General features: G+C 41.4%; 1 protein-coding gene across 4 annotated transcripts in view; it reads right to left on the bottom strand.

Moving 5' to 3' along the window:
* The window catches only part of NUBPL (NUBP iron-sulfur cluster assembly factor, mitochondrial), a 267,564-nt gene that overhangs the window by 234,666 nt on the left and 9,153 nt on the right, over positions 1 to 23,745 (bottom strand). For all 4 annotated transcript variants that reach the window (XR_009245635.1, XR_009245636.1, XM_058666313.1 and 1 more), the window contains exon 3: positions 22,020 to 22,054. Coding sequence is in view for 2 of the 4 variants with exons in the window: in XM_058666313.1 (XP_058522296.1) it covers positions 22,020 to 22,054 (35 nt within the window). In the remaining 2 variants the exon portion in view is untranslated. The remainder of the gene's footprint in view (positions 1 to 22,019; positions 22,055 to 23,745) is intronic.

Below are 23,745 nucleotides of genomic sequence, written 5' to 3'. Positions count from 1 at the left end.
TCAGACCAGAGAGGGTATACCTAAGAAGCCGTTGAACTTGACTGGACAATAAGATGCTGGACTCTATGTTTGGTATATGCTTGCAATGGGGGAATCACAACTGAACCTGAACTGTGGTTATGCAACAAGGTGGAGGAATCCACCATGGTGGGAGGGTTTGGGGAGGGGTGGGGAGAATCCAAGTGCGTATGAAACTGTGTTACATAATACAATGTAATTAATGAATTAAAAAAAAATTAGTCCCTAGTGAAATTTTCTTCCCTAACCCCAAAAAGAAAAAATAGTACTATCCCTTTTTCTTCCTGTGAATGAGGCAACCATCAGCCAAAGAGCCTAATGAAGCTGAGTTGCCTTTTAACCAACTCTATAGATTCTAGATTTCCTATTATATGCAATTTCTACCTTAAAGTCAGTTATACTTAGTAATTTATCTCAGACTCTGGCTACTGTAACAGCCTTCCATGACTCCAATACCATTTGTTCGTTACTATCACTGTAAATTTTACTTTTAAAAGCACACATCAAGAACAGCACACTAGAGAAAAACACTCTGAAATGCCCTCATTGATCACAGGATTAAAAACCTAACTTACATGTCATATGCATCCAATCTGTCCTCCCTGGATTTCCCACCAGTCCTCTTATCCCAATACACAACAACTGAAACCATGAAGATCATTAATTTCAAATAACTTAAAATTTCCTATTATTATAACTTTTCTCACATATAGTTCCTTCTACCTAGCATTCTGTTTTTTTATACTATCTACCTGCCAAGATTCTAACTCATCTTTAAAGTACTACCTTTCAAGAACTGGAACTAATTTCTTTTTGAAATGGAATTGGTAAATTCTCTGTATACCTTCCAACAGCTACACTTGCCACATTCTTCCTTGCATATGTGTAAATATGTGTATCTGCTTTAATCACAACTCTGGAGGCTTCCTGAAAGGAGTACCCATGAGTGAACAATATCTAGATAATGCTGGTCCTTGGGTTGTTCAACTATATTTGTCCATGAATCATTTCAGTCTCACCTATAGCGTTTGGAAAACAAGGAATAATGGCTGTATTTGAAAGAAAAAAAGAGAGCTATAACAAAAATATTTGAGGGTTTTATAAAACTTATTTTTAGGTACTCCAAATGTATTGTATTTAAGGTACAAAATAAATGTCTTAATTGTTAGTTGCTAAGTGAGAATCACAAAGACAATATAAAGTCTTACAAAAGATTAAAATACTTACTGTATATGCCAACACATCAACTGTGTAATGATTAAACTGACTTCTTAAATTCTATGTCAGTCAGCAAACTGCCCATCTTCAATTTCATTATTGTTTTAGTTCAGTAGAAACACCACTGAGAAATGCAAATAGAAATTGTAATCAAAAGACAGAAAATAAGAATTGATAAGGATGTGGAGAAATTGGAATCCTCAAAGCTTGATAGTAGGAGTGAAAAATGATACAGCCACTATGTAAAACAGTCTGACAGTTTCTAAACACAGTTTTCATGTGACCCAGCAATTTTACCAGTAGAAACTAAAACGTATGCATACAAAAAAATGAGTATACAAATGTTGGCAGCAGAATTATTCATAATAAATGGAGTGCCTTCAGAGGCCAAGAACCTGAGGTCACCCAGCCCCATTTGGATCTACCACATGAGATGGAAGAAGCCCAAATCCTGCCTTGCAGGATCCGAGGTCATCGAAACGACAACCAGGAGCACTGAGCGGTCCGCAGAAACAGAAGAACAGTAAACTTCCTTAGGGTCTAGGGAGAGGAGATTTCTCTGGTCCTTGCCTGGTTCTGACTTTGGGTCCCCACCCTCTCTTGTAATGACCATCAGGATCACTCCAGAAACCCCTCAAAACAAACAAACAAACAAAAAAAAACAGAATAGATAGAGAACAACAAGGAAAGCTTAGAAACAGACAGGAAGGGGCCCGGCGGCGTGGCCTAGCGGCTAAAGTCCTCGCCTTGAAAGCCCCGGGATCCCATATGGGCGCCGGTTCTAATCCTGGCAGCTCCACTTCCCATTCAGCTCCCTGCTTGTGGCCTGGGAAGGCAGTTGAGGACGGCCCAAAGCTTTGGGACCCTGCACCCGCGTGGGAGACCTGGAGGAGGTTCCTGCTCCTGGCATCGGATCGGCGCGCACTGGCCCGTTGCGGCTCACTTGGGGAGTGAATCATCGGACGGAAGATCTTCCTCTCTGTCTCTCCTCCTCTCTGTATATCCGGCTTTCCAATAATAATAAAATCTTAAAAAAAAAAAAAAAAGAAAGAAAGAAACAGACAGGAAACGGTCAGCGGGGATGTACTTATAACTCAATGAGTGGGACACAAAGATTAGTCACTCGTCATAGGGGTAATGAAGATTTCTCTGCACACCCCTCCTGAAAACGTTCTGCACCTAAATTGCTGACATATGTCTTGTTAGAGTTATAGAGTTAGACTACCCGAAAAACATCCAGGTTCAGCAAAATCATGCTTCAACGCTATAAACTGCTAAATACTAAAATTAAAATAGACATCAGACAGCTGAATAGTAATCTATAGCCATTTTAAGGTGTATAGGACCCGGTTGTATATAAACTAATAATTGAAATGTCAATGTAGAAGTCACAGGATGTGGTTCAGAACTTGCATTCTTTTTTTTTTTTCTTTTTTCTCTTTTAACATATTGGTTACCCAATACCATGTCAACTAATTCCATAACATTATAAATCGTTACTGATATAATGTCGGGGCTTTTAATTGATCAGGATGACACTCTGCCAGCTCTACCTTCAGACCACAGATGGTCTCCCCAAGAAACCGTAGAACTTATCTGGACAATAAGATGCTGGACTTTATGCTTGGTAGATGCTTACAATGAAAGAATCTCAACTGAATTTGAACTGTGGTAATGCAACAAGGTGGAGGAATCCACCATGGGGGGGGGTTGGGGGGGGGGGGGGGAAATCCCAGTGCCTATAAAACTGTGTCACATAATGCAATGTAATCAATAAAAAAAATGATGGAAAAAAAAAGATGTAGAAATAAAAGAAAGAATTATTCATAATAACCAAAGTATAAACAACCCAATAAACAGAACGCGGAACATCCTTACAACAGACTATTATCCAACAATAAAAATAAATAAGGCATTGAAATAGGTAGTAGTCTCCATTAACTGGTTTTGTTTTCTGCTATCTCAGTCACTTGTAGTCAATATAATCTGAAAATATTAGGAAAAAGGAAAATTCCATAAGTGAGTCACAGGATTTTAATTGCATATCATTCTAATGAAATCTGGTCTACTCAGTTCAACCTACGAATCATTCCTTTGTTCAGTGAAACCACTGTACTTGCTACCCTCTAATTCATCAGTCACTATGGGTAGCCATCTCAATTATTGATCAATCACCATGGTATGAACTCACAGCAGTTATGGTCAGGTAATTCTTATAGTACTTAATGATGGTCCCAAAGCCTAAGAGTTGTATACTTGCAATTTGCATGTTAGAAACAGAAACCAGAAAATGCTTCCTTTAGGAAAGCTTATGACTTAAAGAAAGCAGCGAAATCACATGCTGAGGTTGCTAAGACCTATAGCAAGTGGGCCACAATTGCGGTGCCCAGAACACCAGGACTCTGTATGGCTGTTGGTCCCAGCTCTGACTGCTCCACTTCTGATCTAGCTCCCGGCTAATGCACCTGGGAAAGTATGGGACACTGGTTCAACTGCTTGGGCTCCTACACCCATGTGGGAGGCCTGGAAGAAGCTCCTGGCTCCTGCCTTCAGCCTGGCCCAGCCTCAGCTATTGAGGCCATTTGGGGAATGAACCAGCAGATAAAATATCTCCCTCTGTGTTTCTCTTTCCCTCTGTATAACCCTTTCTTTCTAATAAGTAAAATAAATCCTAAAAATGAAAAAAAAGATAGATGTCAATGATTAATTAGTAAGTAAAACAACACGGGCTAAAAAGCAGTGTGCATCTTAACCAAAAGATGACCAGCAAAATTCAGCACATTTATGAATATTCATAAGCAGGAGAAATTCTATATATCCAACTTAAGAATGCACTATTATTATTTTCTAATTGTTTTGGGAAAATGTATCAAATGTAACTATCAAAAACCTACACTGGAAGTTATACTTGACTTCCTTGATCTGATCTTTCATACACACACTATAATGACAATGTCGCAGCTCCAGCTCCTTCTCCATTTTCAGGGCCAACACCATCACCACGTTCTCCTCAGGAGAGCTTACTGTAACAGTTTACACTGGTTTGCTGTGTTTGCTCCAACATCCTCCCTCATCCTCCATGAAATAGTTAAGCCATTCAAATCTATATCCACTGAAACTGGTTTCCCATTGCTCGTGGAATTAATTCAAAAACTGTTGACATGGTTTCCAAAGGCAATATTCTCCCTCTCACACTGATCACCACCTTGTGGATCTTCTCAGCGCCTCTACCTCCCCAGGCTCTTTTAACTTGGGGTTTTCTGGTCGTAGCACTCCAACAGCTTCATTATAATGATGGGGGAGAGGAGACGCAGAAAAAGCTGAATAATAAAAAATTAGGGCAAGAATAATGATTGCCATGAAAACATAAAGTGGAATAATGTGATAGACACTAAAGGAATTTGAAAGAAGGTACTGAGAAAATTGGAAATACATTTGAAGAAGCAAGAAACATGACCCCTACCTTCCACCTTACACAAAATTAGCCCTATGCCTAGAAAACCATATCTTGGAAAATGATAAATACATGATTTAAACAAAAAGAAGGCAGATATGCTAACTATGAGTTTCTGAGGGAAGACTTCTCTCAATCCTCAGATTAGAATCAGTATCCTGTTAAATGCTCTCTGCCAAGATTTTTCCTTTGCAACACTTACCACAGATGTAAATACATAATGTGAACTGTGTTATTTACCATTCTCTCAAAACTTCCTTTATCATGTTTGACATTTGGCAGATAGTTAACAAACATGCTTTAAAAAAAATGTGTTGGGGGTCTCCAATTTCACAAGAGTCACAGATGATGTGATATAATGAACTAATCTACCCAACTCTGCCAGAGCCAAAATCAAGACACTTGAGACAAACAATCAAGGTTATCTGCCCCAGGCCTATATTCATGAGCCTCAGCAATACACCCTGTCACCTTTGATTTACTACTGCCTATGTCATATTTCCTGCTGTGAATCATAAGACATGCACTTAACCAACAGCTGGCTTCCATCTTCCCTATCTAATCATGTATAAAAATAAAACACCATTTATATTATCACAATCATTTCCATGGCAAATACAAAAATGTCAGAGCCTTAACTCAAGGACTACAAGGAAAGGAACAGCCTTGTATGGGATTTCATCAGAGGCAGATGTCAGCTACTCAAGTTCCAGTTGTAGGTCTTGTTTCCAAGCAAACCTATGCTTTCCTGACTTCAATTTGCTCCCTGAAAAAATGGCATTTGGAAGACTCTAGATTCTCAAAATTTCCCTTTTCTTTTGCTTATTTACAACACCTTTTGGTAACATGGAAACCCTTTTCTGTCCATTACAAAAACAATTTCTACTAGAGACTACTTCTCCAAGGATCTGATGCTAACACATAAAGTGTTACTTCTAATGGGGGAGATTGTTTTATTGAAAGAGTTGGGACTCACACGCTCCATGGTAGGATTATTGTAAAGACAAAACTGGGAACTAGTCAAGCTGAGCAATTCTCATTAAATGGAGAAAGAAAACAAGTAGGACTAAGATTTGCCTCTTAAGTACTCGGTCAAATGCCTACGAACAACAGCGTCTAAGAAATGCCTTACCCCAGCACTGCGGCAAATATCCCTCTTGTTCCAAATATTTCCTCCACCTCCATCTCACCCCACAAGAATGGACTGATCCTTCCTTTGAAATTTAATCCTTTGGAAAGAAAAGAGACCAATAGTCTAACTAAAAAGCCTCTCTGCTATGAAAGGAAAAAAAAAGTGCAAGTATTTTTCCCAACCACCCATCCCCTGGATAGGTGCCGTTGGTTGCCATACACAGCTGGTGCTTGCTCACTAAATACTCCATTCAGAAACAAACCCTTTCTAGCCTACTGTTACTGGCATCTATTAATTCTTAGATTGTCTTCACCATGATAAAATTTCTTTTCTGTGTAGCTTTTGGAAATAACCATTCTAATCAGTACCAAATTCATCCTGACATATTTTTTTCTGTAACTCCTCAGAGAAGCTAAAATAAAGACTACACAAGTGCCTGGGCCCCTGAACTCACAGAGGAGCTCCTTCAGTCTGGCCTAACCCAGCTACTGTGGTCATCTGAGTGAAACAACAGATGGAAGAGTTCTCTCTCTCTCTCTCACTCACTCTCTCTCTGACTTCACCATTCAAATAAATTTCTAAATTTATAATTTGGGCCCAGCATGATAGCGTAGTGGCTAAAGTCCTCACCTTGAACGCACTGGGATCCCATAGGGGTGCCAGTTCTAATCCCAGCGGCCCCACTTCCCATCCAGCTCCCTGTTTGTGGCCTGGGAAAGTAGTCCAGAACAGCAAGCCCAAAGCCTTGGTGCCCTGTACCCGCGTGGGAGACCCAGGAGACCCGGAAGAGGCTCCTGGTTTCGGATTGGCTCAGTTCCAGCCATTGCAGCCACTTGGGGAGTGAACCATTAGACAGAAGATCTTCTTCTCTGTCTCTCCTCCTCTCTGTGTCTGCCTTTTAAATAAATATAAATAAATCTTTTAAAAAGATGAATAAATAAAAGAAAATGAGAATAGGGCAAGCAGTGATTGGTACATCCCATGGGACACCCACATCCTATGTCAAAGTGCCTGGGTTCAAGCCCTAGCTCCATTTCTAATTCCAGCTTTCTGTTGATAAATACCCTGGGAAGGCAGCAGGTGACTTGAGTATTTGGGTCCCTGCCACACACAAGGGAGATCCAATTGAGTTCCTGCCTCCCCCTTTCAGCCAGGCCTAGCCCTAACTGGTGTGAGCTTTTAGGAAGTGTACCAGCAGATAGGAGACCTGTGGCTGGCTGGCTGGCTCTCTCCCTCTGTCTTTCAAATCAATAACTAATCAAAATAGCATTGGCTCTTCCTATTTTGCCTTCTCAGACAAGGTTAGATCTTGAAAATGAAACAAACCCTTCTTAAAGCAATCTGTGTACCTCACAATGTAACACTCCTCTGCAAACTTCACCTCAACTTATTACAAATTTATTAAGTAAAAAACACCCTTCTATCAGTACCAGATAACTCCCCAGATAAGTTCTATCCAGAACTTCCGCCTTTCTTCACCAGTTTCCCACAGGGACTAGGAGGGAATGCCATGGCCTGGATTTCCAAAGATGACCATAATATAGCACCTTCCATTACCTCAGCAATAGACTGCACAGACTGGAAGGTATGTTCCTAGATGTTCATAATATCTTAGTATGCAATTGCCTCAGTTACTCCTGAATGCTTTTAACTGCTATGCTCCTGACACCATCAGTTAAACTATTTTTCACTAAGTAATGATATGATAAAATAATACACGGACCTGCATTTCCAAATCAAATTTCACTCCATTACTAAGCAGGTAAATGAAAATTCAGTATTTGTCATTCCATTGTGTATAAAAAGGGGAGACAAAATTACAACGCAATGGAATTTCAACCACCTAGAATAATTGTCTCTTAGGGCACTCTTCAGCTGCATGGAATATTTTATACTGACATATGATACAGATATCCTATTCTCCCTTAAGTAAGCTGTACTGTTGGTCATTTTTAAAGAAAACACATATATAAACATATATTTAACAGAATTATGCATGTGGTCATCTTTTATTTAACCCAGATAGCCCAAAGGACAGAGCTAGCACCTAGATCAGTTTTCATGGTGACTGGTAAAAATCTCTTCACATTCCAAAAACAGTCCCGCACAAATCTGTGAGCAAAGCTGCTCCAGGGTTTGCTTCCTGCTCTATTCAGGGAAAAGGGAAACAGAGAACAACCTTCTTCTCTCCATGCAGGATCTAAACTGCTTTCCAAGACTATCTTGAGCACTTTCTTCACTGGACTCAAGATGTGGCACATCGTTTCAAAGTTATAGGCAATAATCCACCTTGTCATTTATTGCTGTTAGAAAATTCTGGCTTGTTATCTGTTCTGTCAGTAGTAAAATCACCTCTTTAAGCAAGAGTAGGATAGAGTTCTTCCTCCCAGCTCAACTGAAAAATAGGTGGTTGTACTTTATCATCCACCGAAGCAGAACACGCTGCCTACTCTCTGTATGCTGCCATTTCAGATTTTTACGGAAGTACAAGAAAGACTTATGTCCTTTTGGAAGACAAAACAGATTTTCTGAAGACATTTCTTAGGAAAAATAAAGACCTATTTAAAACAGCAATCTATTTTATGTAAAACTGGTTGATGTGGTTAATTTGGCAATGCTTTTAAGAGAAGGAAGCAAGAACACAGTGAAAGGTTCAAGCTTGTAATTATTTTGTCTTGTTACACCAATAATAAATACAGGCTTTTTAAAAGCATTCCCACTTTCATCTGAACACTCACTGACCCATTTCTGCACAGTGGTGCTGACCCCAACCCTTTTCACACAGTACAACTGCCAAAAATGAACTATCACACGTTCGTGACCAGAAAGAAACAGGCTGCAACAAAATCTGTCATTGAAATAGTTCAGGGCCAAAAGCAAAGCTTTAAAAATGCCATCATCAAAACCAACACTGCTCAGATTCCAATTTTATTCTCATATCCTTTAATCTCACCAAAACATATTTTCAATGTAATGCTTGCCCATTTCTCTAAATTTTCTGGTACAAAAGAATAACATTTCAAAGTTTTTAGCGGTTTTGTTGTGTACATTTTAATCGAAATAAAAATGTTGAAGTACAGGATGTAAACGACTTTATTTAAAAACTCTAAGCACAATTCTCCAAAGGCAAAAGGAGACCTTGGCAAGTTTATGGGTATTTTAGAAAACCCAATAACTCATTCAAATCTTTGGAAAATTCCATCAAAAGTATAATCTGTCTTCAATCACTTGGCAAGTGTTTACTGACTATGTAATGACTGGCCAGGCAATAGCGGCAGATGATTCAGGATAAAGTCCTTAACCTTATGGAAGTGATGGACAGTGTAATGGTAAGAGGTAAACATATGAACCAACAGAGGAAGTGACATTATTTGAAACTACTCAAAAGGCTTCAGAGAGGAAGTACATTTCAACGTGAGAACTGAAGCATGACAGGAGTTAGGTGAAAAAGGCAAGGAGGGCCCAGTGGCGTGGCCTAGCGGCTAAAGTCCTCGCCTTGAACGCCCCATGATCCCATGTGGGCGCCGGTTCTAGTCCCGGCGGCTCCACTTCCCATTCAGCTCCCTGCTTGTGGCCTGGGAGGGCAGCCGAGGACGGCCCAATGCATTGGGACCCTGCACCCGTGTGGGAGACCCGGAGGAGGTTCCTGGTTCCCAGCTTCGGATCGGCGCACCGGCCATTGCGGCTCACTTGGGGAGTGAATCATCGGATGGAAGATCTTCCTCTCTGCCTCTCCTCCTCTCTGTATATCTGACTTTGTAATAAAATAAATAAATCTTTAAAAAAAAAAAAAAGGCAAGGAAAATATTGCAAGCGACCAGTTCAAGCAAAGCCAAGTTCAACGTGAAAAATTAGGCAGAGCCCCTCTTTATGGGCTATGTAAAGCAATTTAGGCAGAGACTTACATGCAGTGGGGGCCATTCAGCAATCAGTATGGGGAATCAAATTCCAAACATTATGATTATAGTCCAAAGACTCACTATTATTGAAGGTGAAAGAGATTAAATAGACAAAGAAGTTATAAAATAAAACGGAAAGAATGATACTAGAAAATCCAGACAAATGAGGGTCTCTTTACCTGTCGCCAAAAATACCAAATGCAGCAGGAAATCAAGTAGAATCAGGAGAGAAATAAATAAATACAAGGGAACTTCAAAAAGGTTGCAGAAAATAGAATTAAAAGATAAGCCTTTTTGGCTCTTAAAAAATTGAAATCTATGCACATGAGAGGTCATTAAAACATTTACATAAAATGCACATTCTGAGAGGAGGGAAAAAAGTGCATTTCAAAATTCCAAAATAACATCTTTTAATTCTACTTGTCCATGATGCTCACTCACATGTTGGGTAAGTTGTCAGCAACGAGGAAGAGAAGAGGTTCAGGAGTGTGGTGATAAAAAGACAAACTAAAGTAGATGAAAAAAGAGCAAGAATCAGGTAAACTGACACATTCAATGCAGACTACTGTCTCAAGTACATCTAAATCTAGAAAGTACCAAGGAGGGGAGAAGGTTCAGGGAAAGCAGGAGTCACAAAATGATCTACAACAAGTATACAAGAAAGATGGGTAGAACCCAGCGTGGTAGCCTAGTGGCTAAATCCTCAACTTACATGGGCCAGGTTCCCATATAGGTGCCAGTTCATATCCCAATTGCTCCAATTCCCATCCAGCTTGTAGCCTAGGAAAGCAGTAGAGGATGGCCCAAAGCCTTGGGATCCTGCATCCATGTGGAAGACTCTGGAAGAAGCTCCTGGCTCCTGGCTCCTGGCTCCTGGCTCCTAGCTCCCTGCTTCAGATGGGTTTAGCTCTGGCTGTTACGGCCAACTAGCGAGTGAATCAGCAGACGGAAGATCTTTCTGTCTCTCCTCCTCTCTGCCTTTCCAATAAAAATAAATATATTACGCATGTAATTTTTACATATAAATATATTAATATATATCTGTCTTTCTAATAAAAATAAATAAAATCTTACGGAGAAAGAAAAGAAGGAAGAGAGAGAGGAAGGAATGAAGGAAGGAACAAAGGAAAGAAAAGTAGATAGATGGGCTAGGTCCATAGATCAAAGGGAAGGAAGAAGTAAAGAGAAACTGAAAGTAACAAAAAGGAATGAATGAAGTCCTGGAAGAAGGTGTAAAAAAAAAAAAGCACCCAAGAATCAGCAACTCAGGTGGAAACATAAAGACTGACTTCACTTTCTCTGAGGTGGAAAGGAGAAGAACTGCCACAATTTGAATATGATTTGTCCCCCGTAATGGTATTTAAAAAGTGGAAACACAATTCATTGTTTGTGTTTACAGGTGGGGTCTTTGGAAAGTGACACTAGAGTCACCACATCTAACCCCATTATGAAACCCTGGTGCCTTCAAGATGAAAGGGTGAGAGCCTTAACACAGACGCACTTCATGTGACACAGACAACGGCCCCACACAGTCTATGTCAAGCTGTTTGGACTTTGAATCTCGAAATCTGTGAGTCAAAATAAACTCCTTTTCTTTATGAAGTATCCTGCCTCGAGCATTCCATTATGATATTGAAAAGCTGACTGAGACATTAGTAGTTCTGAATATAAAAATTGTAAGAGTGAGACAGCATTAAAGAAGTTACCAATGTAAAGTCCTTTTTCCGTGTGAAAGAGGAAGCAAGACCACAAACTGGGAATGAAAAAAACTGGAAGAAGACAACTCTCCTTTTTTCTTTTTTCTTTTTCTTTTTTTTCCCCCTTGATTTATTTTATTTTTACTGGAAAGTCAGATTTACAAGGAAAAGGAAAGACAGATCTTCTGTCCATTGGTTCACTCCCCAAGTGGCTGCAACAGCCAGAGTTTCTGAAGCCAGGAGCTTCTTCCAGATCTCCCACAAGGGTGCAGGATCCCAAAGGTTTGGGCTATCCTCTACTGCTTTCCCAAGCCACAAGCAGGGAGCTGGATGGGAAGTGGGGCTGCCGGGATATGAGCCTGGGTCCATTTGGGAACCTGGTGCATGCAAGGAGGACTTTAGCTGCTAGGTTATCGCTAGGCCCAGGAGACAACACTCTTAAACAAACGGGCCAGCTGTGTTGCACAGAATAAGGCGTTGCTTACAAACTGGGCATCCTCAATCAGAGCCAAAGTTTGAGTCTTGGCTGACCCAACTGCAAGTCAGCTCCCTGCTAATGCTCCTGGTAAAGCAATAGAAGATGGCCTTGGTAATGAGGTCCCTGCAGAAGACTCAGATGGAATTTCTGGCTCCTGTATTCAGTCTGGCAATCCCTCAATCCTTGCACACTTGGAGACTGAACCAGCAGATGGAACATCCATCTCCCTCTTTCTCTGCTTCTTGAACTTCCAAATTAATAAAATCCTTTATTTATAAAAAGAGAGGGAGACTTAACAAGATTGTGAACCATGTCTAGGGTAAATCAGAACTAGTTTGGAAACAAGACAAAGAATTCTCAAGTCATACAGAGATTGGTGCACACAATCTCTCATGGTCACCCATCTGTAAATTAAGATGAGTCAGGACAAAGCACTTCAACTTCGCACACTCCACAACAAGCAGATCACACAGAAGACTATACCCTTCAACCAATACCTGGTAATAAAACCTATACATAAGGGCTTTTTTTTTTAAAGGTAATTTCATCAGAAATATATTTACTACATATGAATGCATATGAATGAATACCACAATTACATTTCTAACAAAATTCATCAACAATGATATTTTTAGTTCTTATCCAAAAAGAAATTCTTAGTTTTGGGAAACACTTTGGTTCTACTTGTGAAACATTTTTGAGTCCCTTTCTCTCCTCAGTAAATATAAAATCTTGTAAATTCAAATGTTCTTATAAACATAAAACATGCTACTTAAAAGAATTACCTGTGAAATAAAAATAAATAAATAAAAAGCAAAAGAATCCCAACTATAGGCACCTTTCTAAGTTGTACTGTACCTAGGCAGGTGTTACACTGCTGAGAAAAAAGCAGCTAACAGCTGGCAGACATAATGGGCCTGGTTAATATCGAATTTGCGTTACCTATACCAGTGCCTATTCCTTTTTTTAAAAACATATGTAAGGGGGGCCCGGCGGTGTGGCCTAGCAGCTAAAGTCCTCGCCTTGAACGCCCCGGGATCCCATATGGGCTCTGGTTCTAATCCAAGCAGCTCCACTTCCCATCCAGCTCCCTGCCTGTGGCCTGGGAAAGCAGTCGAGGATGGCCCAAAGCTTTGGGACCCTGCACCCGTGTGGGAGACCTGGAAGAGGTTCCTGGTTCCCAGCTTCGGATCGGCGCAGCACTGGCCCGTTGCGGCTCACTTGGGGAGTGAATCATCGGATGGAAGATCTTCCTCTCTGTCTCTCCTCCTCTCTGTATATCCGGCTTTCCAATTAAAATGAATAATAAAAAAAAAAACAAAAAACATATGTAGGGGGCAGACTCCAGCATGCCAACAGACAGGGTCTGAGGACTAGTGTGTAAGTATGTGTGGACCATGGGTAGGCATGCAGGGCCCTAGGCTGACATAGCACACTGCTAGATGACTGAGCATGGGGGCTGGGGGGAGTGGATTGCTCAGGGAAGCTGGTATGCAGAAGCATGAGAGGGAGAACTAATGAGGGAGAATATGACACATGAGAGTGACTTCTGGGGGACTTCCCCCAACCAGGATACTGCAACTGGAGGTAAATGAGGTGCCTGAGACCTGGTAGTTTAAAGGAGGGAAAACGGAAGACCTGTGGGGGCCAAGACCAATATACTCACCCACATGGGAGACTTGAGCTGGGACTGTGGGTATCAACCATCAACCACCACCAATTGGCTCACAAAAAAGCCATGGTTGGGGGCTATGACTGGCAGGACTTGACCACAGTGTCTGCCAGTGAGTGTTGAGATAGGGGGTAGACCATGTTAGGCTGGGCCATGACAATAACCAGCTCCTGAGAAATGGGTCTGGGAACAAATTCTATGGGGGATCGTGAGCTCACTCCCATGGGACTGCTGCATCAGCTGGTTTTCCTGAGGGCTGGGGTGGTGATTGGCTGAGCTAGGCATGACCATGGTACTCACCAACACTTATGGGTACTGGGGTTGGCAACAGGGTGGGCTGTACTGGTCCAGGCTGTAGCAACCACAGGTACACCCAAGAATTGGGTGTGCAGAGGGCCAGACAGCATCGACCAGCACAAGCAAAGACCTACACTGGGGAGCAGACTGACGGGTAAGGGCCCAGCACATGCCGGCACATATAAGAGCTAGGCCTGGGAAGCGGGCAACTTGGGGAATTCCCCTGGTATGCTGCAGCTCCCGCTGGTGAGCAAGTGAGTCAGAACTGAGTGTTGGTCAAGCTGGGCAGGGCTGCTTCACTCGTCAGCAAGTGTGTGGATTGGCTCTGTAGAGGGCATACCAGGCTAAACCATAGCACACCAGTATGAGTGGGAGCCGGGATGGGGTATGTACCTTGCTGAGCCAAGCTAGGCTATCAGACCTACCAGTTTGCGTGAAAGCCAGGGATGGGGGCGGGCTGGGTAGCGCTAGGCTGCAGCACCCACCAGGAAGAGACTGGGACCAGGCCAGGTCAGGCTGCATCATTTGATGGCAAAGGCCAAGCTGGGTGATGGATTATGCCAGGCTGGGTCATTGCAAACGCTGGCACACGCAGGATCAGTGGCTTGGAGCAAGCTTGGTCAGACAGCCAAGTGCAAGAGCTGGAATGGGGGTGGCAAACTGGGCTGGACATGACTGCAGCATCCCTCAGCATAGGTGTGGACTGGGTCTGGGGTGCGCCAGCTTAGGCTAGGGTTAGGCATAAGATAGGCATCATAAATGAGCCTGAATAAGCCAGTGGCATCAGGGAATTAGACAGAAAAATATGTTCTATACAGTTTTTTAAGTTTTAGAAAAAGTAGGAACAGACGATTGGTTCCACATAGGGCAGAGTACCTATAAGATTTTACAAAAAATGCTAAGTTTGAAATGTTCATACCTTGAAGACACAGGAGACAACTAGACAGAAAGATACCCTGACAAATGATGCATGGGGAGTCCAGGGCACGAGTGATGCTGGGTAGTGGTAGAGTATAAGGTGAGAGGAGGACCAATAAATCATAGGGTGCACCATCTTTGGAGAAACAGGGAAAGAGCCATGTGTAGGCCACTAAGTCAGACAAACTTTCCCATCCCACAACAGTATTCAGAAAAGCAAAGCAAAACAAAACTTTGCACCTTGCACACTGTGAACGCTACGTACTCAATACTGAATTGGATCATCCACAAGGGTGATTCATCATCCACACTGCAGCGTTGATGCACGTAGCAAACACAAGGCACTGTGTTAGCGGCTGAGGATGACCAGGGATGAAGACTACCCAGGTTTCCATCTTAAGCATTTAATTAAAACAGGAGCAGCATAGCAAGTAGATTAAAAACACAGAATTGCGGTTGACATTCAAATTTTAGCTCTTCCATTCACTCCCTGGATGTCCTGGCGGAAATTACTTCCAGGTGCTCCTGCTTCCTCATCTATAACAAGGATCACAATAGTACCTATTCCCACATCACTGCTCTGAAGAGGCAATGAGCTAAGAACTTTGTCACAGGGATTAAATCAGTCCATGTACAGTACCTACCAGGGTGTCTGACAAGCTAAAAGCTCAATAAACACTAGTTACGTCATTACAGAAGACCAGAGTGGCTGTGTGAGCACAAAAATAACGCAGGCAGAGCCACTGGATTTCACAAGGCAGAGAAAGGACCCTCACTTGGCAACAATTCAGGAAACACTTCAGTGAGCTCCCCCTTAAGGAAAGACCAGCTCATGCAGTGTTTCACTCCGAATTGAAAAGCAGTTCACAGGTAAACATCAGGAGGAGGGAAGGCAGGATTTCTGTCATCACTCCAGCTCCTTATGCAGCACCCTCTTGAACAGGATACAACCAGGATAGCCATACATGCTAGCCTGGAAGATAAGACAAACAAAGCAGGAGAAAGATAAGAGAAAACATCCCAGGAGAAATGTCAAAGAAAAGCTATAAACTCTCAGGAGTATGGTTTACCCAGACCAAACTGGCTTTGGCAAGTAACTCTCAATGCCCGAGTTAGGAACCATTCAGAATAGCTCACGGGAGACACTGACGGTTCAGGTCGGCACAGTGTCCACAGCTGCAGCTCACCTGCCCCACCATGCCTCAGGAGGATTAAAAAAAAAAAAAAAAAGGAGGAGCTAAAAACAAACAGAAAAGCCAACTGGAGCCAGCAGACACAAATCCTAAATCCCAGTGAAAGCATTTAGACGTGACTCTAGGCAGGGGAGGAATACAGCTGCAATCTGGCATGACACAGTCAAAGGGTCTGAGCACAGGCAGGACCGGGGTCACAGTGACCGGGACGATGTGCGAGCCCCACAGGTTGCTCTAGGGCAGGAACTGTGTGTCTCACTAGCTTCTGTGTTCTCCATACTAACAGGGGGCCTGGGACAGACTGGGCACTCAATCACTCTCTGAGGTATAAGTGAATGAATGAGTCAGAAATGAGGAACATGAGCCTTAATTGAAGCGAGAGTAGTGGAAATAAAAAGATATAAATTGGGAAAATATTACAGAGATAGAGACAAGGATATTTGCTGGCTGATGAAATGTGAGCAAAGACAGGGCAGAATCGATAGACTGTAAAAATGATAAATACAACATAGACTGCATTACAGGTTTCTGTGAAAACTCAAATATAGTTGTGTTCATGAAAATGCTCTATGAAAAAAAAAAAAGACTACTTTTCTCTGAAATAAAAGTTACTCATCTTCCACAGATTTACCACTATTTTTGACAAGGATACAACTCTTCATTTTAAGGAATTTGTCTTCTTTTGGTTTCACTAGTTTATAAAACCTGAAGAGCGCCCAGTGTGTGTCTACTTGTTATGAAGCATAATAAAACCCCAAATGCTGCATTCACATTATCTCATCATAGATGAAACTATTATTGCACAAATTTCAGCTATAAGCCACCCAAAATACAGATTAGAGCTACACACACTTACATAAATATATCCTGTATACATATTTATACACACAAACACTTCTGCGAGTGAAGCCTCAGAGGCATCTTTTTATTTTTCTTTACATTCCCAGAGTGTCTGGCAGTGAGTGTGCAGATGCTCAATAAATCTGCTGAACTACAACGAATTGACACAGGGCTCTCGCAGAGCTGCGGGTGGCCTTTCTGCCTCCCTCTCCCAGTCTGCGTACCTTCCCACTGTGCCTTAAATGGGTACTATAACCGAATGAAATCTTAACAATGCTGCTCTAGAAAAACTAGAAAAGAGAACAATGGGAAAACCAGATCAGTGTGCATGATCAGTGGGGTATCAACAAATGCTTTACAGGCAGCTTGGGAAGGGGCTAGCTCAAATGGGGTCTATTTCCTGGGCTTAAATACTCCCATCATGGCCTTTTTCAAGAAAACAACATGGTACGTATTAAATTTATAAAATTCCTGGAAACCTAACAACAAACTCCCCAGCTCCAGCCAAGCCTGGCTACAGTTTTTGATGCGGAGCACATGTGATCCCCAGATTATTTAAAAGTTGTCCCATGTATGTCCTGTGTCACTGAAGGAGGGCATAAAATGCAAGGAAAAATCTACACTATTTCAATGAGGTCTTCACCCCAATCCACAAAGTAGTTTGGTTTGCAAGTAGGGAATATAATCCAACCCAGAAACTCCTTTGGTTAGGCCAGTGACGTTCAAATACTTTGGACTCTGCACCTGAATCAGCTAAACACACACACACACACACACACACACACACACACACACACTTGAGGGGCAGGTGCTTAGCACACCCATTTCAAAGTGCCTGGGTTCCTGTCCCGGGGCCACTCTTCATTCCAGCTTCCTGCTAATAACACACACCCTGGAAGGGAACAGACAAAGACTTAGGTCCCTGTCATCCACATGGGATACCAGCACAGAGTTCTGAGTTCATAGCTTCAGTTTGGCTGAACAAGCATTTAGACAGTAAGATAGGAGATACACCAATGAATTAAGGATTCTTTCTCTCTATTCTTCCTAACCTTCCCCATACTCCCACATCTTCCAAAAGAAATATTTTTTAATAATTCCATTTAAAACTGTATTCGCATTTATGTAGTGGTATAAACTGCATCAAAAGAAGATGAGAAAAATCCCCATCTCCATACAGAACTAGTTTGTGCTGTACACCAACAAGAACTTGCTTTAAATTCCAATAACAGGGCCCAGTGTGGTGGCCTAGCGGCTAAAGTCCTCGCTTTGAATGCCCCAGGATCCCATATGGGCGCCGGTTTGAATCCCAGCAGCTCCACTTCCCATCCAGCTCCCTGCCTGTGGCCTGGGAAAGCAGTCAAGGACGGCCCAAAGCCTTGGGACCCTGCACTTGCATGGGAGACCTGGAGGAAGTTCCTGCCTCCTGGCTTAGGATCAGCACAGCACCCACTTTTGCAGTCACTTGGGGAGTGAATCATGGGATGGAAGATCTTCCTCTGTCTTTCCTCCTCTCTGTATATCTGACTTTCCAATAAAAATAAAATAAATCTTATAAAAAAATTCCCATGCCAATTTACAATCCCTACATCGTACTAGGTAAAACTCGCGCACAATGAAAATACCACAAGGAAAGGGCTATCTGGTGTTAACTACACAAAAAGAAAGAGACACTTGCACAGTTAAAACAAATCTTACACAGCCTTACATTTCAATTGTTTTCTTTAAGAGGCTTGTGTAAAAGGTGGTTGTCTGTAAACGAGGAAATAAACTTATTCATCATCATCTCGTTTTCCTCTTGCTTGTCTATTCCCTTGCTGTTGTTCCTTTCAGCCTTGATACCCCCCTATTTACTGCATCGGGTTTTCCCTTGGCTCAGCATGCAGCAATATCCTTTTCCTATTTTTCCTTCAGCTCAGTGGCCTTCTTTCCATCAGACAGCTTGTCACGTGCAGCAATGTTATTCCATATTTCTCCCAATTTCGCCCAAACATTACCCATAGAAAGGCCAGGATATTCTCTTTTGATTTAGGGCTTCTGCTTGCACAACTTATTTATTTATTTATTTATTTTTTATGTTTGAAATTTATCATACAATTTTGTATAGTCTAGGATTCCCCTCCCTCCTTTTTCTGCTCCCCAACTGATTTTTCCCATACTGTCACACTCTTCATAATAAGTTACAATTCCATCAGTCTGTTATTTAAGTGTGCCCCAACATATTGGTACAGACAATGTCAGACAGTCCACCATCCCACTGTCTAGCTATGCCCAACATTTTCACTGGAAGTCCATCTTTTGTTTAGAAGCAGAGATGCACGTTGCATTGTGTCTTCACTTCTGGATATTGTGTTCTTCATTATTCCACCACTATACATTCCAATTTGCATGCTGGATTCCTTATATTACAGAAAATATATGGTATTTCTCTTTTTGTGATTGACTTATTTCACTGAGCATAATGGTCTCTACTTGGGACCATATAGTTGCAAATTGTATAATTTCATTCTTTTTAATGGCTGAATAATATTCCATGGAGTAGAGGTATCACAATTTCTTTGGCTAGTTCTCTTTGGATGGGCATCTGGGTTGTTTCCATGTCTTTGCTATCGTAGATTGTGCTGCTATAAATATTGGATTACAGATCCCATTCTCATATGTAGTTTTAATTTCTTTTGGGTATATTCCTAGGAGCAGGATAGCTGGATCATATGGTAGGTTTATTTGCAATTCTCTAAGCACTCTCTATACTGATTTCTATATTGGTTGTACTAGCCTGCATTCCCACCAGCAGTGAAGGGTACCTTTCTCCCCACTTCCACACCAGCAGGTGTTGTTAGTTGAGTTCTGAATATACGCCAATCTCACTGGGGTTAGGTGGTACCTCTGTGTGGTGTTCATTTGTATCCCCTGACGGCTATGGAGCCTGAACATCTTTTCATATGTCTGTTAGCCATTTGGATCTGTTCTTTTGAAAAATGTCTGTTCATTTCCATTGCCCATCTTTTCACAGGTTTTTTTTTTTTTTTAACCTTCCCTGGATTTCTGAAGCTCTTTGTAAATACTGGATATTAGTCTCCTATCACTTGTGTAGTAAGCAAAAATTTTCTCCCATTCTGTTGGTTGATTCTTCACTTTTTTAATTGTTTGCTTTGCTCTAAAGAAGCTGTTTGATGTAGTCTCATTTATTCATTTTGGCTTTGTCTGTGCTTCTGGTATCTTTTCTAAGAAGTCATTCCCCCTTCCTATTTCTTGGAGAGTGCTTCATACGTTTTCCTTTACTAGTTTGATGGTTTCTGGGTGTAGGTTTAGGTCCTTGATCCATTTACAGCTAATTTTTGTATACTGAGATAGGTGTGGGTCTTGCTTCTTTATTCTGCAAGCTGCTATCCAGTTGTCCCATGCTTGCACAATTTTTGGGCAATCCACCCTAATGGCTTGGTTGAAGTTTTGTGATTTTCTTACTTCCATTCCATTTCTATACATATTAAATAGTCCTTTTAGAATCCCACTATGGGGCCCAGCACGATGGCTCAGTAGCTAAATCCGTACTTTTTAAGTGCTGGGACCCAATATGAGTGCCAGCTTATGTCTCAGTTGCTCCATTTCCCATCCAGCTCCCTGCTTATGGTCTACAAAAGCAGTGGAGGATGCCTCAAAGTCTTGGAACCCTGCAACTGCATGGGAGACCCAAAGAAATTCCTGGTATCTACACAGTTTAGCTCTGGCCGTTGTGATTTTAGGAGTAAATCAAAAGATGGAAGATCTTTCACTCCCTCTCTCCTTCTCTCTGTAAATCTGCCTTTCCAATAAAAATAAATAAATTCTTTTTTAAAATGTAAAAAAAAATTTTAACTATCAGCACTAGAAAAAATAAATACTAAAGGATGCTAATAGCAGACCCGAAGTTTAAAAAAACAAAATTCAGATCCTTGGTTCTCCAACTTTAGCATCAAATCATCCACAGCACTGGTGAAAACAGAGATGGCATCACAGTGTGATGGGTAAAGTCACTGCCTACAATGCCAGCATCCTATACAGGCCCTGGTTGGTATCTCAATCATTCCACTTTCAATCTGGCTCCCTGCTCATGGCCTGGGAAATGCAGCAGAGCATGGCCTGGGTACTTGGGCTCCTGTCATCCACATGGGAGACCTGGATGAAGTTCCTTATTCTTGGCTTCAGCCTGGCCCAATCCCAGCTGTTGTAACCATCTGAGGAGTGAAAAATCAAACAGCAGGCTTTTGCTCTCTTTCTCTCTCTCTGTAACTCTTGAAAATAAATAAATAAATATTAAAATACAGACACACGCACACATAGATGGCCGAGCTCCAACCACAGGGTTCTTGATTCTGCAGGTTGAGAACTGCACTCGAGATTTTATGTCCAACAAGTTCCTAGAAAACCCAGGTTCTGCTGGCCAGAGTCACACTTTGAAAACCACCGTTGTAAGTGATCAGAGATGAAGGCAAATGCATTTCATCAAAAATTCTAATTAACATCCTCAGAGAGATTTAAGAAAATGGTACATCCTTTTTTTTTTCTTTTAGGAGATAGAAAGTAGAAAAGAAACAGTTCTAGAAAACAGGAACAGAAAAAAATGTAATTTGAAAAGTTAAAACAAAAAAAAAACTTAAATCCAACACAGCAATGTAAGAAATATTCTTAAGACATCTTTCAAAACACAAAAGATAAGGAGATGAAGAATATGAGAGAAAAATTAGCAAACACATAAAATCAGTATCTACTTATAAGGTTTCTGGAAAAAGAACCAACATCACAAGAAGGAATCGTTAAATAGAAGCTTTCCCTATACTGAAAAAGGCTTATTTCTTATCAGGCAAATTTTTCTAAAACCAACAACTAAACATATATGGGTGACATCGTTCAACTTAAAATTCATAGGGAAAACACATGTTATTACATGAGAATCTTAATCAGAAAATTGGCTTAAGGCACAGCTTCCAAGCAAGAACACAAAAGCTCCTATGATATATAAACACAAAATAATCAACATTTAAGTACATAATTAATATTATTAAATGAAACCAAAACTAACGACATATAAAATCTTTAAAGATATGCAACTGCCTTAAATGACAATGCATTTTGTAGCTTCTAACAGAGTAATTAACAATACTAATGTGCTTTCTACCATTGCCTTGAAATATGTGAATCAATATGTGTATTAATAAACACTCACCGAGTCATTCGCTGCTAGCGCAAGGGCAAGGTTCACTGTAAGAAACACAGACGTAAATTAAGCTTAGCAACTTTGCTATTGAAACTCAATTTGGTTTTTCACTACTTTTTTAAAGATCTATTTATTTTTATTGGAAAGGCAGAAATACAGAGAGGAGGAGAGACAGAGAGGAAGATCTTCCATTAGATGATTCACTCCCCAAGTGACCGCAACGGCCAGAGCTGAGCCAATCCAAAGCCAGGAGCCAAGAACCTCCTCCGGGACTCCCACACGGGTACAACGTCCCAAGGCTTTGGGCCATCCTCTACTGCTTTCCCAGGCCACAAGCAGGGAGGTGGATGGAAAGCTGGGCAGCTAGGATTAGAACCGGTGCCCATATGGGATCCCGGAGCATGCAAGGTGAGGACTTTAACCACTATGCTATTGCGCCGGGCCCTGTTTTTTTACTATTTAAAATGTAATGAGCAAAGCACAGAAATGTTCAGTATCTTTTCTTGACTAGTAAAGAACACACAGAGAGTATTCAAAAAGTAAAAAGACAAAAAGAGTCATTTTCACACAAAACCATTTGCTGCATGTCCCAAAATTACCACTTTAAATAGTCTGCTTATCTGTTAATTTTGTTTGAACAACCTACTTACATTTTTAAAACAAATGTTAAAAGAATATTTAGTTCAATTATTTGCAAGTGTATTTGTACAAAAATTATCTACAATAAACAACCAAAAAAAAAAAAAAAAAAGACGCCACTGCCCGTTAGAAATCAGCACTGACACTGAAGATGTTCCAAGTACCTATGCATAGAAGAGACCTGGCCGCTGTTCACAGTGGGGAGAAGGCAAAAAAGGGCAAAATTCACTCCAAACACTGCCAAGGCGAGTGAATCCTAGAGAAATAAATGCAGAAAGTAGTCACCCCAGAATTACCATTGGCCACCTCTACAGACATGTTGTGTCTGAGAGGGTTACAAATAGCACGTTTCCAGGACTAAAAAGTCAACAGATTCTGATACCGTGAATCACATTTCCTTTTTTCTTCAAATTTTTTTTACATTTTTAAAATAATATTTACATAAATGAGAGGGATGCATATCCATATGGGTGCCGGATTGAGGTGGAGAAAGTCAAGGTATAGAGGAAGGTGAACAGGACACACATTCCCACTTTTTCTGCCTCCTGTGTCACAGGGAGGGAAAAGTAGGCACCACTCCTTGCTGTCAAACTACATCAGCACCCTAGAATGGGGGACAGTCATTTGATGATACCCTAGAAACCCCGATGTGGGGAAGAGTGTTCCAAGGGTATTACTTTTGCGATATTGATAGTTCTGAGATGTCATCAGCTTCATTTGAAGCAGGGTTGAGAAAATCTTCCCCTAAAATCTATTGGAAAAGTTCCAATATCCACCATAGAACAGCCACAGACTCAGAAACATGTTGTCAAGGTTGGCCAGGAGAATGGTCCAATTGGTTCTGCTTTCCATCCTCTCACCAGGCACTTGATGTCCTCTGCTAGCCTAGACATGAGCTGGCTGTCATGTCCCCTGTGTGCATCTGGGCATACTATCCACTGCACAGGCATCAACAGCGGAGGAGGCCCGGTCCCAGCATTCCAAGGTTGGACCACATATATTGTGACTTTTACCTGTGGCTGGGGTTTGAGTCCACCCCAAGAAACCTTGCCTGGGGTGACCTTAGACTTGACTGATGTGTGCCAGCCAGTGAAGG

This window comes from Ochotona princeps, chromosome 6 (assembly GCF_030435755.1).
Source record: "Ochotona princeps isolate mOchPri1 chromosome 6, mOchPri1.hap1, whole genome shotgun sequence".
NCBI lineage: Eukaryota > Metazoa > Chordata > Mammalia > Lagomorpha > Ochotonidae > Ochotona > Ochotona princeps.
This window is presented reverse-complemented; position numbering and strand designations above follow the sequence as displayed.